Source organism: Heloderma suspectum, chromosome 2, assembly GCF_057233095.1.
Source record: "Heloderma suspectum isolate Gila_16-S chromosome 2, 16-S_ref, whole genome shotgun sequence".
NCBI lineage: Eukaryota > Metazoa > Chordata > Lepidosauria > Squamata > Helodermatidae > Heloderma > Heloderma suspectum.
Window position 1 is genome coordinate 59,675,074 of NC_139459.1, and position 17,327 is coordinate 59,692,400.

Here is a 17,327-nt window from a genome sequence, read left to right on the forward strand (position 1 = left end):
CCTGGAAGGCTCCCCAAAACCGAGAGCCCTGCCTCGTAATCTCTCCTCCCCCCTCTCGGCTCACCCACCTCCCAATCAAAGCCTGGCATTGCCTTAGCAACAGGCTAACAAACCCCGCCGGGCCAATGACCGCGGGAGCGCTGGGCGGGGCTTCGGCGAGCACGCTAAGCAGCGGGGTTGCTGCCTGGCCAGCGAAGTCATTGAAACTCCGCTGCCTGGCTTAAGTCAAGCGAGCCAGTGGGTGACTGTAGTGGCACGGAGAAGGATGAATGAGGCCGGTCCGGTCCGGTCCCAGAGGGGAACGCGTAGCCGAAGCCCCACAGCCCGGGCTTGCCCAAAGCGGCAGGTCACTCCTTGCCTTTTGTTCCTTCCAAACAGAGGCGCACAAGCGAGACTGGGTGCACCATTAACAGGTGCAAACTCCCGTTTTGCCTTCTGAAAAGGCACGGCACGGTTTTTCTGCTTGCAGCCCTGCCTACCGCTTTCTCCCAAACTCGATGTGGTGGGTCGGTTATTATTATTCCTCCCACCCTCGTTTCAGTAACCCGGGAGCAGCTTTAAGACTGCAGATGCGAGGGGAAGAATTTGCACTTAACTCAGCAGCTGATTTTTTTTTAAAAAAAATGTTTTACTCATAGGCAGCTTCACAATGCAAGTTTTGCCTTCTTCCGCCTTTCCGACTACCATCTTTACACCGCTTTCTTGCCATAAAGAAAGATACTTGCTTTGGAAGAAATGGAATATACTGTGCAACTTCCTTGTTAACGAGAAAATAAGAATCAAGAGGCCGAACACTCCTACAACCGTCTTCCCATATCTGCAGCAAGTCTACCGCATATACATCTATCTATATATAAAAGAGCAAGCCAAATTACATAACCAGTTTTAACATTTTCTTGTGGTAGGAATTAAGTCATCGCCACCACCTGACGCGTGTAACCAATCTGCTGTGAGGAGAAGGAGCACCCCCTCCCTTCTCTTCAGTACTGGTCCCAAACAGGATTGAACCGCTTCTAACAAAGGGTGGAAACTTCAGAAAAACAACCTTAGACTCTCCTATACTTCCACATTGGTACCATTTGAAACAATGGATTAACAGTCTGAAGCCCAATTTACCCCTTGACAAGCTTTATCCCTATTTTCCTAACCCAAACTACTCTCCATTCGCAGAATTCTTTGCATTGGCATAGGAGACTGCATTGACCGCACAACTCCCCGGAACTCCCCAACTTAGAAATGATGCTCTAATTCGAAAATGGATTCATCTAAGTGGGGTCCCCCCCCCAACTCTGCCTTAGTTTTACACCCGTCTCGTTGACAGAAGCATTATAAAATAAGGGCTAATTTACCAACTTTCCCGAGCTTAAGGAAAAGGGAATGCGGACCTACACGTGGGGTGCTGAAAGCAAGTGTCAAAATAAACCGCAGGGAACCCTTTCTCTGCTTTTCTCCATCCTGAAGACATCACCGATCAGCTCGAAGCCTACAAACCGTTTTTTGTTTTGTTTTTTGCTATCCGAATTTTTAGGGGTAGGCAGATACAAAAAACAACAACCCCTAAAATCAATTCTTTAAAAAAAGAACACCTTATACACTGGATGAAAGAGTTTCTGTTAAAAGAGCAGATAAGAGTTGGAGAAAAAGTCTTGTCTGGAAGCGTTTTGCAGATCTGTCGGTTCAGTCCTTACACTTCCATATACAATCAATGGATTTAAACAGCTATACATCCGAGGCTTGCAGTGCTAAACTAACTTACGGGGGAGTAAGTTCCATTGCACTCAGCGGGCTTACTTCTGAGTAGTCATGCTTAGGGTCGCATAGCAGACTGCAGTAACAGAGAAATTGCCTTTTGATATAAAAAAAACCACTACGAACGTCATGTTAGAACATTCATTAAAATCAGACTTACCTCTTTCGTGCCCAATTAAGATATCCTTGTGGTTGAAATATTCTACTTCTTCAGTGTAATTCTGTGTGTAGGCAGTGTTGGATCCAGCATTTCTAGATTCAGTCCAGCGTACTTTTGCATGTCCTCTTGCATGGATTTTAAGCGATTTGACTCTAATTTCCCCAGTCACTTCTAAATTCACCCTTCCTGAGACTGTATCCCCGCTAGAGTACACGGGGACATTGCTGTCATTAAGACAGTCAAAGCTTATTGTCAAACTCTTCACCTTCCCCAGCACCATGTTGATTTTTTTTTCTTCTTAATAACAAAGTCTATAAAAATATACTGTAAGAAAAAGAGGGGGAAGGGAAGAAAAGTCAAGATCTCATAGAAAAATGTGATCTTCACTTGACACTGATCAGTTTCCTCTGCCCTGCGAAAAAGATTGCAGGCAGGATCAGCGGCTCCTCTACGAGCATTTCATCGGGATCGCTTAAAAAGCATCGATGCGAGATGCTGCTCCCAGCTGCTCTCCAGCTCTGTGGTCTCCTTACAAAGACGAGCGCTCGGCTGCTGCCAGCTCACTTTTTAAGTGGAGCTTTGTGAAAAACAACCCCAGTGCGCATGCGTGGCGCTGGTGCGTCTTTCCTCCTCCTGTACAGTAGGTGTAACAGAAGCAGAGCAACGCAATCTCTTCTCCCGTCCCTCGCCTGGATTGAAAGCTACCCTGATCTCGATCGAGGAAGACGCTTCACAGCCTAGGGGCCGGCGGTTTACAATCGACTGTAGAAAAGAATGGTCGCTCGTTGTGTTGTGAAAGCAAGAAAGGGTCAAAGAACCAGACAGCTGATCACGGAAGCCTCAAAGCCTTGCCTACCGTCTAGTGGTGGAATGAAAGGTTTGAAGGAGGCAGGGAGGACAGCTGTCTTTTAAAGGCTGTTCCGAATAATTCAGGGCAACGTGTATTGCAATAAGCAGAATATTTTTGAGTTTAAAACAATGCCTCAATGAATGAACAAGGAATAAAATTAACTGGGAAGCAGGGATGCGATTAGCATCATCCCAAAGGAGGACACTGCAATCTGTCAGACGCAGGGAGATTCCCGCTCCAACACAAGTTTGAACTAAACAGAAGCCAAAGCAGTTGGGGAAGCTTGTTCCATCTGGAAATAATTCTTCGTAGGGATGTATGAAAGTCACTTACCTTTTCAAAGGGTGACATTTGCAGTGGGGGGGGGAGGCACTCTGTCCCTCCCCCTGAAATTCTCTCTGGCTGGCTCCGCTCCAAGGAAATTCCGCAGAGCCGCCGGCCGGGGCCGCCCGCAGCCGGACATCCGGCCGCTGGGCAGCCTGCAGGGACGCAAATGGTGGCTGCTGTAGCCGCCGCCATTTGCATCCCTGTATTTTGCCGTGATAGGCTACGTAAGTATTTACGTAGCCTATCACAGCAAAAAACAAACAAAAACAGCGAACGCAAATGGCGGCGGCTACGGTGGCCACCATTTGCGTTCCCCCCCTTTTTTTTGCCGTAATAGCCTGCGTAAATATTTACATAGGCTAAAACAGCAAAAAAAAAACGGAACGCAATTGGCGGCCACCGTAGCCGCCGTCATTTGCGTTTGCTGTTTGTTTGTTTTGCCGTGATAGGCTGTGTAAATACGTAGCCTATCATGGCCTCCACAGGGATGCAAATGGCGTCCCTGCATTAGCCATGATAGGCTACGTAATTATTTATGTAGCCTATCACGGCTATAATGAGGAAGCGAATGGCGGCCGCAGATGCTGCCACCATTCGCAAGTCAGCGCAGACGGCAGCAGGTAAGTGCTCTGTTTCGCGTGCCTTTCGTGGGGCGGGGGGGCAGGGGGGTTCGTTCTGCCATGGATTTCGGGGGGCCAAATGTACTGGCATTCGGCCTCACCGAGAACTGTGGTGGAATTCTCTGACATCCCTACTTCTAAGGAAGAGAAGACTGTTGATACGTGAGCTTCAAACCCACCTGCAAATATGAGATCTGCTATATGAAGGAACGTTCTTAAAAGCCCCAGAAGTGGCTTACGTATACAGACTTGTGCTATTAAAGAAGCCCAGCCATCTGTTCCTCTTAGGACAGTTGGGGTTAGTGGAGTTGAGAACAGGGCACCTAGCTGTAGGATGAGCCAGAGTAGGCGGAGCCAGGGGTCACAATAGGCAGAGCCAATCGTAGGTGGAGCCAGGACCAGGGGTCACAATAGGCAGAGCCAATAATAGGCAGAGCCTTCAAGAGGCAAGTAACATAAAGATCATAAGTGCAAAACGGGTGGGGTCTGTCCCATACAGTAACCCAAAAGTACTCCTTTGAACTCATATTTTGCTGATTTATCAGCAAGCCAATGCACATAGAAGGCAAGTGAAGCCATTACATAGATGAAGATCATGAATGGAAAGCAGAGGTGAGTGTGTGTTGGGAGGGAGAGATCCATACAACAAGAAAGAAAAGCACTTGTTTGAACCTAGACTTTTCTGTTGCAACAGCAATTTATTTTCAGAAGAGGAAACTAGGTTTTTTTAAAAAAATGGAGAGGGACTGGAAAGGGGGCTCCTGGGCCCCCACAATCATGCCCCCCCATCCCTTCTATCAGGAACCTTCCACCATGCCTTTCCTTGGAGGTGCTCAGCCATTCAGATGAGCCACCCCAACAGCAAAAACTATCTGGAGAGGAAGGTCCCATAGTCACTGCAGCTCTCTCTCGAGATGCTCCCGTGCTTGTAACACGCTTGATTGAATTTCAAGCCTTGAGGAGAGCGACTGAGTGAGGCAGCAAGCACCAAGCAAGTCACAGGATTGGGTGGGGCCATGTTCACCAATGCCGGCTATCAAAGAGACAAAGTCCCCTAGCTCTTGGTTATGGCTCACCTTGTCCCCTGTGCAGTGTATGCATGATCCAACCTCCACCCCCACCCCTACCCTGCAGTGGATTTGAACCAAGGCAGAGCATCCAGGAGGAATGCTCTGCTTCATTCCTTCAGTTTCAGTTTAGTTCAGGGAAAGTAGTCAGAGGGAAATTGTGGGGAATGAAGCAGACCTTTCCTCCTGGGCTGGCTGCCTTGGTTGGAGAGAATGGGGGTGTTTTGGAGCATGCAAACAGGCGGGAGGGGAGAGAGATGTGTAGGCAGCAGCAGACAGAACCTGCTAATCGACAGCCTTCAAGCAGCCAGGCAACCAAGAAAGCAAAAGACACCTAAGTTGTTAGTTGTTGATGATGGTAGTGGTTTGGGCTGGGGGAAGGGAAGGAGAGAGAATGTGGGATCTGGCTGGGGAGATTTGGGCCGTGTTCCCTCTTAAAAAATCCGGTACTCCTCCATTAGCTTCTCCTTCTGTTATGGTGGAATCAGCTTTGCTGTGATTTGGTCCATGGGACTTCACGAGCAGGTTCTCCGCGTGAGTAAAAATTGCTTCACAGAACATACTTCCTGGTGGGGGTTGGAGTGAATGTCATCTGACTGGTAGGGGCTGCTCAACCAATAAGAGAGGCTTCCCCCTTTTCTCCTTTCCCCTGAGAGTCCAGATGCACCTACATTTCAGGAGCAAGCCTCACTGACCACAATTGGAGTTACTTCTGAGTAGACACACACATGCTTGTGCTGGGAAAGCGGGGGCGGGGGGACGGACACAAAGACGAAACCAGTCCCCATTTTAACCTGAAGGATCTCTATAACGAAGGGTCAAAGTAGTTTCTTCCAAAGGCAATAAACCGAACAAAGGAGAAGCAGAGCCTCGAGACTGCGCTTTACCACTTTACTGTGCCATGAGGGGAATCTCTAAGTTCTGTGGGCATTCAGAGGGCAAGCCTCATTGACCATAATGAGAGTTACTTCTGAGGTGACACTAATGGGTTTATTGTGGGAAAGAGAGCAGTAAACACAAAGACAGAAACCAGCTCTCATTTTAATCTGCAGGTTCTCTATAATGAAGACTCGAAGTAGTTTCTTCCTAAGGCAATAAACCAAACAAAGGAGAATTGGAGCCTTGAGATCGCACTTTACTGCTTTAAACTGTGCCATGTAAATTGAGGGGGATCTCTGTAAGTTCTGTGGGCATTCAGAGGGCAAGTCTCATTCAGCACAATAGGAGGAAACACCCCTCAGGGTCATGGTGAAAGGCACACCGTTGGACAGGGCTAGCCTACCCGAGGTCAATGTGGGGCTTGGGGCACACAGCAACTATACCAGGGAAAACCCGACTTGAGGAAAAGAACTGGACCTTAAGCAGTCTCTCAGGAAATACCTGGTAAGCTTTTTCCCTGATAAGCCACAACGCCATGTATCCCTAACAACCTCAAAACGCAGCCAGTTTGGAGTAAATCGCTGTGGAAACACCCCCCAGGAGGGCCGTTTCACTTCTCACCCTTACCAATGAGCTTCCTCTGCTCTTTGATTGTTCCTACACTGTTTTAAAAATAGGGATGGCAGAGAAATCTGCCACGGACTCCAATGAGGCCGGATTCTTTAGAATCCGCCCCCCCCCCCCGGAGTCCGTGGCAGAACAGACTACCTCCCCGCCACCCCGCGGAATCCCCCCGGGACGGACCCTACCTGGTCATCAGCAGGTCCGGTCCATCCAGCTGCCCTCCACTGTCCGCCGCTGCTTCTCTTCAGACACAAATGGCGTCCAGTGTAGCGGACGCCATTTGCGTCCCTGCCTTTTGCCGTGATAGGCTACGTAAAGATTTACGTAGCCTATCATGGCAAAAGGCAGGGGACGCAAATGGCATCTGCTACGCCAGACGCCATTTGCATCTGAAGACTGGCCACGGTCAGAAGTCAGGCAGCGGCCAGCCCTGGCTGGCAGCTCTGCGGACTTGCTGCAGAGCAGAGCCGGCTGGGAAGGATTCCGGGGGGAGGGACGGATCGCCTCTCCCCCACCGCAGACGCCCCCACCTGGAACACGGTAAGGGATTCGTACATCCCTATTTAAAAACCATAATCCATTGGATATAACTAAGTGGATTTGATTAAAAAAAATATGAAGAAATGTGCTGCATAAAACAAGGATCAGTTCACTGCAATTTGTTCCTTTCCAGTGTAATCCTATCTATGTTTACTCAAAAGTGAACCCCATTGAGTTAGCATCATAGGGTTGGAAGGGACCTCAGGGGTCATCTAATCCAACCCCCTACTCAATGCAGGTGTGTATAGGATTGCAGACTTAAAACCATTAAAAGAATAATGGTTTTAAGGACATTACTTTCTCTTGCATTAGTACACAATTCTTTACTAGTAACTGGCACCTAACAGTATTGTGCAACAAACTTTTTAATCATTAGGTACAAATAACTCTTCCTAATTGTCATGGTTTGCAGTGTAATCACTGACTTAAAAAGTTCTGGCATTTTGTCCTTAAATTATTTGTTTCCCATTGTTCCGCTCTGGGCTGGATGAACTCCGTATTTCATGAGTTTATAAATATAGTTTTATTCTGAGATGCAGAATTTATGTTAAGAAAGACCTATTGCTTTATTGTTCCACTCAGGGTCCAAGCATGGGAAGAGGGGAGAAGGGTTCACCTTACCAGGGTCTGTTCCAGGCTGCAACCCCATTACAATGAGGAAAAGAAATATGAGGCTAAGGGCGCAATCCTATGGATGCTAGTCAGCGGCTAGATGGCCATAGGATAAGTCAGTTCCCTGAGAACCGACCTTCACCCCCTCTCGCCCTGCCTTGTAGGCAGCGTGGAACAGCCCCACGCTTGGAAGAGGAGCACGGAGTGGCAAAATTGGGGTGTTCCTGGGGGCGTGCTGGGGCGGGTAAGTTGGAAATGCTGGAACGACACATCCAACATGTCTGGCTGCCGCTTCCCCTGCTCCAACTTCCCATGGCTAGACAGCCAAAACAATTTGCTGTCTAGATGCAAATGCAGGGCGGCTGAAGCGCGGAGGGGACGATCCCCTCTGCACTTCTCCTGCCCTGCATTGGATAGGCGGTCGACTCCGAGTTCAGAGGTGGTCGCTTATCCCAGTAGGATTGCTCCCTAAGGGTGCAATCCTGTGCATGCAAAAAGGTCCTACAACTCAGCATCAACTCTCATGCTGGCTAGGGAATGCTGGAAGTTGTAGGACATTTTTCTATCCAGCCATGCATAAGATTGCACCCTAAATTGTCGATTATGTCTGAGGGTGCTATGGAGATTTATTTCCCTGTACATATGTACTACACTCCGGGAGAGAGCAGAGGACAGGAGGGCCTGGCATGCTGTGGTCCATGGGGTCACGAAGAGTCGGACATGACTTAACGACTGAACAACAACAACATATGTACTATTATCCAGATCTTGTGAGATTTACTAGAGCCAACCAGAAGCTGTGTTAGAGCAGAACAAACACATTCTGAACTAGTGCTGTGGTGAAAATTTCAATTATTTTTTTTTACCATTCCCGTTCAATTTGATAAAAGAGAAATTGCTTTCAAAAAATGTTCGGAGGACAAAAATTTCAGAGAAATTCTCATTTGCGGGGCTTGGGGTTCTTGTGCTTACCTTACTTATGAGGTAGCCCAGGAGTATGTGAGAGTGTCCTGTCCTTCATAGTACGACCGTCTCTCTGTCAGTCTGCAGCCTCCCATATCCACATGTCATTTTAAGCCTGGGGAAGACATCATGAGGTAACTCCTGCCCTATGGAGCTTTTTCAGATCAGAAAGTATGGGTTGCCAGGGAGGCTGCAGAGTGATTGAGAGATGTGTAATAGCAAGAAAGAAAGAAAGAAAAAAAAAACCCTGGCCACTTTGCAATGATAATGTAAGCTCAAAAATACCACCAAGAGAAATTCTGAAAGAATTCTGAGAATGAGGCAGAAAAATGGAAGCCTCTTTCATGGGGGAAGAAAACTTTCAGGAAATTGGATGACAGATTTTGGTGCAGCAAAGCCCCACCTGTTCACTGTAGCTGGACACTGTACAGTGCTCCCTCCCCTCCACAATCCCAACAGGGCCTCCAGGGAAGGACAGGTATTATAAGCATCTTAATTATAGACAAGATGTATCTAAAAACACTCCTCAGAAATGTAATGATTGGGAGAGTTGCGGGGAGCTGCTGAACTCCAAAGGATGACAACTAGACCTGAGCCAACATTTCTCAGAAGACGTTTTCCTGAGAAAAGTTCTGAGGTTTTTCTTTTCCTCCTCTCTTCCAAGATATAGAAGGCCGCTTTGCAGAACTTTCTCCAAATTTTCTGCACCATTTTTTTTGTGGTGTGCTTTTCCCACCCCGCTCCCTCCAACACACACAATGCCTTGGAACGATACCAGGTATGGGACATTATGAAAGATTCAAAATGGTGGTCAGGCTGTCAATGTATTTGCTGCTGTTGCCACTTGCACTGGCCGTGGCAATACAAAAAACAAAAACCCTGAAGGAAAAAAAAAGCTGTGCTACAACCGAGCCCCACCCATCTCTGAGAAACTGTTAGAGAATTTCTCCTCCCCTGGGAGAAATCTGGTGAAATGGTCCTCCCAATGGTCTGCGCCCAAATAGGGTGTATTATTTGGAGAGGCCATTTGCATACAACTGTGTTCTGTAGGGATGCTTCAGGAATTGTGTGTGTGTGTGTGTGTGTGTGTGTGTCCCACATTCTGGAGTGAACTTAGCTTATTTGCGTATTGGAACATGGTTTGCTGAATGTGACAAGTTGGTCAAAGAGCTACCTTGTAATATTTTAAATGTCTTTTTTTGACATCCCCCCCCCCCCAGCAGTTTGGAGCTACTAGAAAGCAAGCAGATGCCATGTGGGTTGAAAGAGGGTCTCACATGCCTGTAGGAGAGATGCTACATAATGAAGTACCGTCCCTGGGAGGGACATCGCAAAGAAAAAGAGAAAGCTGCAGCCATCTTGTATTCTGTATAATGTTTCCACTTACCACCCCTTCCAGGGGCATTTTCAGTCCTATTTCAACCTGCGTGTTAGCTGCTGCACTTTCTAGCAGCTCCAAAAAATTTAAAAGGCATCTCTCAGACCAGCTCATGAACTTGTTATTTTAAAAAAGAAATTCATGCAGATTCTTTTTTAAATTCACACTTTAGTTTAAATGGGATGGAATAGACTTAATATCAATCATATGCAAGACTAATGTGGACTAAATCTGATTTGTCCATCCCTACTAAAGAGTGAGTTGCTGGCCCTTCTCTAGAACGGAGAGAATCTGCTTGTTCAGTTAAAACTAGGACTTGTAGTTTGACAGAAAAAAAGTGCTTCCTTATGTGACATGCTCTCTGAAGAACTACCAGTCCCAGAGTTCCTTGTGCATAGGCAGGAGGGAGAGCTGGTAGGAAGGACAAAGCACCAAAATATCAGGGACTTTGATCCTAGGGACAATGGGAGCCAGTGCTGCCAGTAGGATTTTATTAGGGTTGTGCACATCAGCAAAATTTGAGCTTGTCAAGGTTCTCCAAATTCAACTTCGAAACTTGTTCTAACCTGTGCCTGTATCAGATTGCAAGATTTGTTTTTTCCTTTTCACATGACAATTTGCACGTATTTTCATGTGCATTTTTTCAAATGTACACATCAGTTTTGTGCTTTTTAAAAATTATGCATTTTCTGTCATTGATTAAAGTGTGTTTGTGCAGCTTTCCCAAAAGTATGCATTTTTCTTGTATATTTCTCAAATGTACGCATTTTCTGAAATCTTGTTTGTTGTTGTTCTGCATGTATATAGAGAGCTTGGAAATGTACAAACTTCAATCACAGACGGTGTTCATGTTCACATGCAGTTCCAGGATGTGTGAACTGGGCAAATTCTGGTAAAAAATTAACTGAAACTAATTTCTCATACATCCTTAGATTTTACAAGCCCCCCCCCCCTCGCCCCCTGTGCACACACATCATGCTACGATGTCTGGCTATAAATACACGAGACTGTATGTTCAGTTTCATTGTTTATAAGCCTAGGTCACTGAATATTACAAAAATAAAAATGGTCAAATGAAACATAGATCAAGAAAATGACTAATAATTTGGAACTAACAAACTAAAACCCTGGTCCCACTAAATATTTACTTAGTGTTTTCTCAGAATTATGTCCCACTGATTCATTGGGGGCTTACTCACAAATGACTATGTGCACTCAAAGCCTTTTGAGTAAACCTGAAGAGGATCATACTGCACAGCTGCAATTCTGTGCATATATACCAGTAAGTAAGTTCTGTTGAACTCAGTGGAACTTATTTCTGAGTAAATGCATTTAAGAGTGGGCTATAAAAGTTTAGGAATTCGTTGATCAAAAAAGTGATTCCTATTTTCTCTTGGTTGACATTTGGTGGAAATTCCAGTACTCTAATGTAATACTTTTTGTGTTTCTGTGCCACCTTGTGGCAAAATTGGCGGATATATGGATGTAAGGTGGTCATAACTTTCATTGAATTTGATTGAACTTATGCATGAATAACACATATAGAATTTTAAGTTATCTGTCTAAAGAAATATAAACATGATTTCTTGGTTAAGACCAGAAAAAGCTGGGTTGTATCAGAACAAAGGCCTATCTAGTCCTTCTTATTATTCAGCAAGTTTAATTGCAACAGGTATTAAGCAAGTCTGTCTGTAATTTCTGGGATCTCTTTAAAATTGTGTTATGTCCTAGAAGAAAGTCTATTTTGCGTTTATGTATGAATATGCTTGATACTAATTTGTCCTACATATTTTTCAGTGCTCAACAGACCTTCTGTCTATGTTTAATAGAAGCACAACTATGTGTTCCCATACCTTATTTGTTAAATGTATATCCTGCCTTTCATTCCAAGGTGGCCTACATGATCTTCCTCCTCTCCATTTTATCCTCACAACTGCCCTGTGAGGTAGGTTAGTCTGAGAGTCAGTGACTGGCTCAAAGTCACCCAGTGAGCTTCATGGCTGAGTGGGGACTAGAACCCAGGCCTACTGAATCTCAGTCCAACGTTCTAACCACTACACCAAACCAGTTCTCCAATGGGTCTTCCTTGCCTTTTCCCATTTTTGTTAGTGTTAGATGGATTTTAATATATTTATTTATTACATTTATATCCCACCTTTCTTCCGTTGTGGAACTCAAGGTGGCTACATGTGGTTCCCAGGGGGTCTCCCCTCCAAGCACTGACCAGACCCAGACCTGCTTAGCTTCAGCATGGTGGTTGCCTCATGTGCCTTCAGACTATGCCCTGGAACCAATTGTTTTGAGTTCCTGCATATATCCTGAGTTTTTAGTGATCCCAGTAGAAATCCTATTGCTGACCAATGTCATTAGGGCTATGGAAAAACAAACATCACAGGCCTGTTCTTGAGCAGCCTCACCCAACCTGGTGCTCTCCAGACATTTCAGAGTTCAACTCCCATCAGCCCCAGCCAGCATGGCCAATGGTCAGGCATGCTGGGAGTTGTAGTTCAAAACGTCTGGATGGTATAGGGTTGAGGAAGGCTGTTTTTGGGCTTCATTGCCCAAGCTAAACTTCCTCAACTCAGTGAAGTCTTGCTTCAGAGGGCTGCTTCCTGTCTGTGCTCACCTCTTTCTGCTGTTTGACAATAAGTGAAAACTTATGATGTTGGCTAATCTTCACGTTGGTGGTGCCTGTACATTTGCTGTGATTCAATTAAGTATGTGCCATGTGGCAGAATTCCTCTGTCTTTAACAGTTAAGTAGAAAGGAGAACTTCAGCTGGTGCTGGTTCTTTCTCCACTATAGTTTTTGAGGAGTAGTGGTTAAGAGATTAAACTGTCAGCCATGAAGTACCTGGTTCAAATTTTCAATTTTTGTAGGTGCAAAAAACGTTAACATAACGTTTAATGTTAAACGTTATGTTAACGTTTACTTACTCTCCAACGTTAACATAAGATGTTTTGACAGTTGTAACACTAAGGCTGCAATCCTATACGAGTAAGCCTGAACTCTTAACTCAACTGGACTTACTTCTCAGTAGACATGTATAGCCTTGCACTGTTAATGGGTCAGTTGACTCTAGGATACATAGGTCAGTATTTGTATTGGCCCCAGGAGCTTAGCCAAGTCATTTATAGTGTTAGGGGGGCCTAGAGATCCATAATGCTTGCTTAAGTTCATTATTGTTGCAGTTCCCTTGCTAGTAAGCCTCTGGGCATGTGAAGATGATTCAAAGGGCCGATAGTGCGGCCTAGCACGTTCCATACTAATGAGTGAGAGTGTTATCAAGATGTGCCTGGGAAACAAAGTTTATCTTAGGTACTCGTGCGTGAGAACCAAACACTTCTAGTCCATGCTGGGAATGCACGGTAGAGGGTGCTTGCTGCTGTTAATGCTGCCTATTGCTAACATGTATGGTATAAGACTCATTGTACCCCATGGCTCTTGGTTCAGAGATGCTGTCTGATCCAACCATTGGGTACGCCTGTGTGCTGTAAGTTACCCAATAAAGTCTCCTTGTAAGTAAACCTTTGAATCTGATTTATCACTATCTTGGCACCTCTAACCTAAGAATTCAATGCCCACGGCCGGGGCCTACATTATTGTACTATTATTTGTCTTTAGTATTAATATGGCTTCCCCAAAATATAGAGTGCTGGCCAAGAAATGGTTTCTTTATACTTGATTGTGTAGAAGTGGAAAATGTCAGAAAGTCTAGCTTCTTTCAGCACCATAACACTAGATGGAAGAAATTGCATCTGTTAAATGTCTACTCCCAGAGTTGTACTAGTATATTTATATTCTCTCTGGAAGTTATAGGATGTTTAAATCTTTCCCTTTATGCTGGAACAAGATTGCTTCTGCCTGTATTCGAAATATGTTCATTCATTCTCTTCTGCACAACTTTTAAAGGCACAGGAGTTCATCTTGCATTGAATCAGTTGCTCTCATATATGGCTCCGATATTGCAAAAATGACCTCTGGATTTGCAGCCCAATCCTAGGCATATTTATTCAGAAGTGAATCCAACTTAGGAGGGCCACAACTCGGCGGCAGAGCACATACTTAGCTCTGCAGAAGGTACCATGTTCAGTCTCCAGCATCACCATTAAAAAAAGAGGCTTGGGTAGCAGTTGATGGGAAAGCTCTCTGGCTATCCTGGGGAGCCACTGCCACTTAGAGTAGACAATACTGAGCTAGATGAACCGGTGGCATGGCTCAAGGCTTCTCTACATTATGGAAAAATCCCATAGCCTTACTTGGAACCTTCTGCTTCCGTTTCCATGGTGCGATTAAGATGGGCTCCATTAGATGACGAACACGCAGTTTGCGGCCAGTGCTCCGTTCCGCCGTTCACAAGCCCCCGGAATTCTCTTTTTTTCCTGCTCCGAAAATTACGAAGATAACTCCGTATCAACAACCGTAATTCTGGTGCCCAGCTGTCTCTGTGAGTCTGCATAACATCCGTAAGAATCGCTATTTTTTGTAAATATTTATGTATTTTTTTTTAAATTGAAATCCTCCATCTCTGGACCATGCTCCAGGACCGGCATGGTCATTTTAAAAGGTTTTTTCTTTCTTTAAAACAGCGTTGCTTTAAACAAATAGGTTATCGTTCAGGCACACCTAAGACAGCCTTCGTTGGGGAAGCCCCTAGGAGGAGGAAGTGTTTTGGCTGAAAGTAAACAGAGACGGAAGATTTCAATTTAAATAGAACACCCACAAACAAGGTGGCGAGCACAATTCATTTTTTTTAAAAAAACTTGCGTATTTATTATCGGAACATACTACACTGCGTTTTTATTTACAAAAATTTTGTGACTCTTTGCGGACGACGAAAAAAAAGCCGCATGACTGCTGGCTCCGCAGGACCTCGTGGTGCCGTTCCGCAGAGGATTCTGTGGCACGGACTGAAGGGAATTCGATCCCATTTCAGTCCATGGCGGAATTCTCTGACATCCCTGATTTGAAGGGCTGTCCAGTCCAAGTCCATTTAAAAGATAGAGAAGGGAGAGCTGGGCCTTGAAGCTGCACATCAACAACACATGGACAGCAGACTGAACAGACAGGCACACGGGTCACAATCTTCCGCGCTGTGGTGAAATACACTGTGTTTCTATTTCCATTAGAATAATTATTTCTAAATTTGCATCTAAACCTATAAATTAGCATATGAAAATTTTTATGCAAACATTTGTCCTCTTTTTCTGGTGATGGATACCCTCTGTTTTGACAATTCACGAAGGGAACAGCTGGTTAAGAACTGATGGCCTGGACTGAAGCTTTTAATATAGAATATTTAAAGCTTGAGCAGGGCTACAGCAGATGAGGCGGAATGTGGCTGACCCATTTAAAGCAGGAGCACTCCGTTGTCCGGAGAACACACGCTCCTGATTTCAATCAATGACAGTTTAACTGTATGGCTCACACTTTTCTCCAATTTTGGGGATTCTACTGTAAATTTCTCTGAAGTCAGTTCCAGTGAGTTCAGTGAGGCTTACTCCCAGGAAAGTGGGTGTAGAACTACAGCAGGGATGCAGAACCTTAGGACTGTAGGCTAAATCTGTCCTTCCCGGCATCCCAATCCAGCCCTCTGGGGTTCCCCAGATGGTGTTACCCCCTTTCCCCCAAATCCTGATCATTTGGTCATTTCCTGGCTTTTGTGCAGATCCCCCCCCCCCCAAGGTTGAAATGCCTCTATACCATGCACTTTGACGATTTTGGCTCTACTTGTTTTCCTCTGCCCTATTATGCCTTCAGACCCAAACACCAATGGAATCCCCCCACCCCTCCCCAGAGCTTCTTTGAAATTGAATTTGGCTGTTGGGCTGAAAAAGGTTCAACTCGCCCCCCTCGCCCCCAAATCCAGCACTCAGGCTGAAAGAGGTTCAAAAACAGGAGCAAAATCCAAAAGATGTATATCTAACTCATGACTGGTCAATTGTTTATTGACCTATTTCCTATAATATGACTTATCTTGATGCCACCAACATGCATTTTGAATCTTTGGGGTGTTTTTTTCCCTAGCTCATTGAACAATTGTAATGTTGCCCTGCCACCTGGTGGTAAACTCCAGGTATTGATATTTTTCTTTCAATTCACACCACATCCAGTTTCATTATTATACTCTGGGCTGGAATAATTGTTGCGCTAGAATATAATATATAAAGAAACTGAAGATGGTAATGTTTTAATTATAAAATTATTATCCAAATAAATACAATAGATAATGTAATATGTTACTTAATTAAAACATATTAAGGCAGTTCATTGCTTGGTTATACCACCATCTGCTGTTATACTGAACAAGGAAAAAGCAGTAAAAATCATAACTAGCCTTCCCCAATCTGACACCCTCCCAAATGTGTTGGCCATAGGGATGTTGGAGACATCTGCAATGGATTCAAATGAAATTTCTATGAATCCAATCTGCAGTTTCCACAGCGGACATGCTTTTTCCAAGTCACACAGATTCCGCAAATTTCTGGACTGGTTTGTCACATCTGGGGGGATTTGTGCTAATGTGCATAGTGAATTTAATATGCATTTATTGGTGCTAATGTGCATTAGTGCTCTTAACATGCATTAGTGCAAGTAGAACAAAATTCTGGTTAAAAAAATCTGATTCCATCAGTGAACAGATGATGGAACGAAAGATGCCTGACAATCTGCGAAACACAGATGGACCAAAATCTGTACAGCCCAAGTTGGCCATGGTGACTCGGGATGATGGGAGTTGTAGTCCAACACATCCGGAGGTCGTCGGATTGGGGAAGGCTAATACATGCTTTATTAGGATAAAATAAAATAATAAATAATAAGCATCTTCGGACAGCGCTGGCTCTTCGGCTTAGAAATGGAGATGTGCACCACACCCTAGAGTCGGACACGACTGGTTGGGGACACTTTTACCTTTTATCTTTAATACATGCTTTCCATTAGTTTAGTATAAATGCCCAGCTTTGTGAACTTGGGATAAAGTCTGTGTGTCAAACTGCACCATGTTTATATAAGCATGCTTAACCAGATCACTTTTATTTTGGACAAAAAGCAGCTGTGGGCCCGGATTCAAAATGCGCTGGCTGCTTTTTGTCCCTGGAGGTGCTGTTTGCAGTAAACAAAATTTGGGGGCAAATAGCAGCCAGAAGGAGGCCAGTTTTCAGCAGTAAATGGGCACAAGCAGCATATTTTGGATTGGGGTCCCAGAACTCCTCCAAAATAAAAGGGTTCTGGTGAAGTATGATTGTTTAAATGTGTGACTGATACCACGAGTACCAATTAGGGATGGGCACACTCAGCTGAGTCTGCCCCATGACCCGCTTGCCAGATCCCCGCCCACTGCCTGCCTCTGCTCATGCTGGGACATGAGCTGGCTGGTGGTTTGCAGGAGCTCGGCGAGCGGCCCCCTGCTTCCCAGCTGGCTTGCCAGGAGCAACTGCGTCCCTCTGTGGTGGGCAGCGGCAGAAGGAGGCGGGTTGATTGCTGGCCGCAGCAGCGGAGGCAACAGGGAGCAACTGGCGACAGGGTTGCTCAGGCGGCGGCGGCCCCTCGTGCCCCC

The 17,327-nt window shown here is 45.3% G+C and overlaps 1 protein-coding gene across 2 annotated transcripts in view; it reads right to left on the reverse strand.

Moving 5' to 3' along the window:
* The window catches only part of ARRDC3 (arrestin domain containing 3), a 16,298-nt gene extending 13,850 nt beyond the window's left edge, over window positions 1-2,448 (reverse strand). For both annotated transcript variants that reach the window (XR_014787654.1, XM_084833647.1), the window contains exon 1: window positions 1,910-2,448. Coding sequence is in view for 1 of the 2 variants with exons in the window: in XM_084833647.1 (XP_084689773.1) it covers window positions 1,910-2,189 (280 nt within the window). In the remaining variant the exon portion in view is untranslated. The remainder of the gene's footprint in view (window positions 1-1,909) is intronic.
* Between the last annotated feature and the right edge of the window lie 14,879 nt (window positions 2,449-17,327).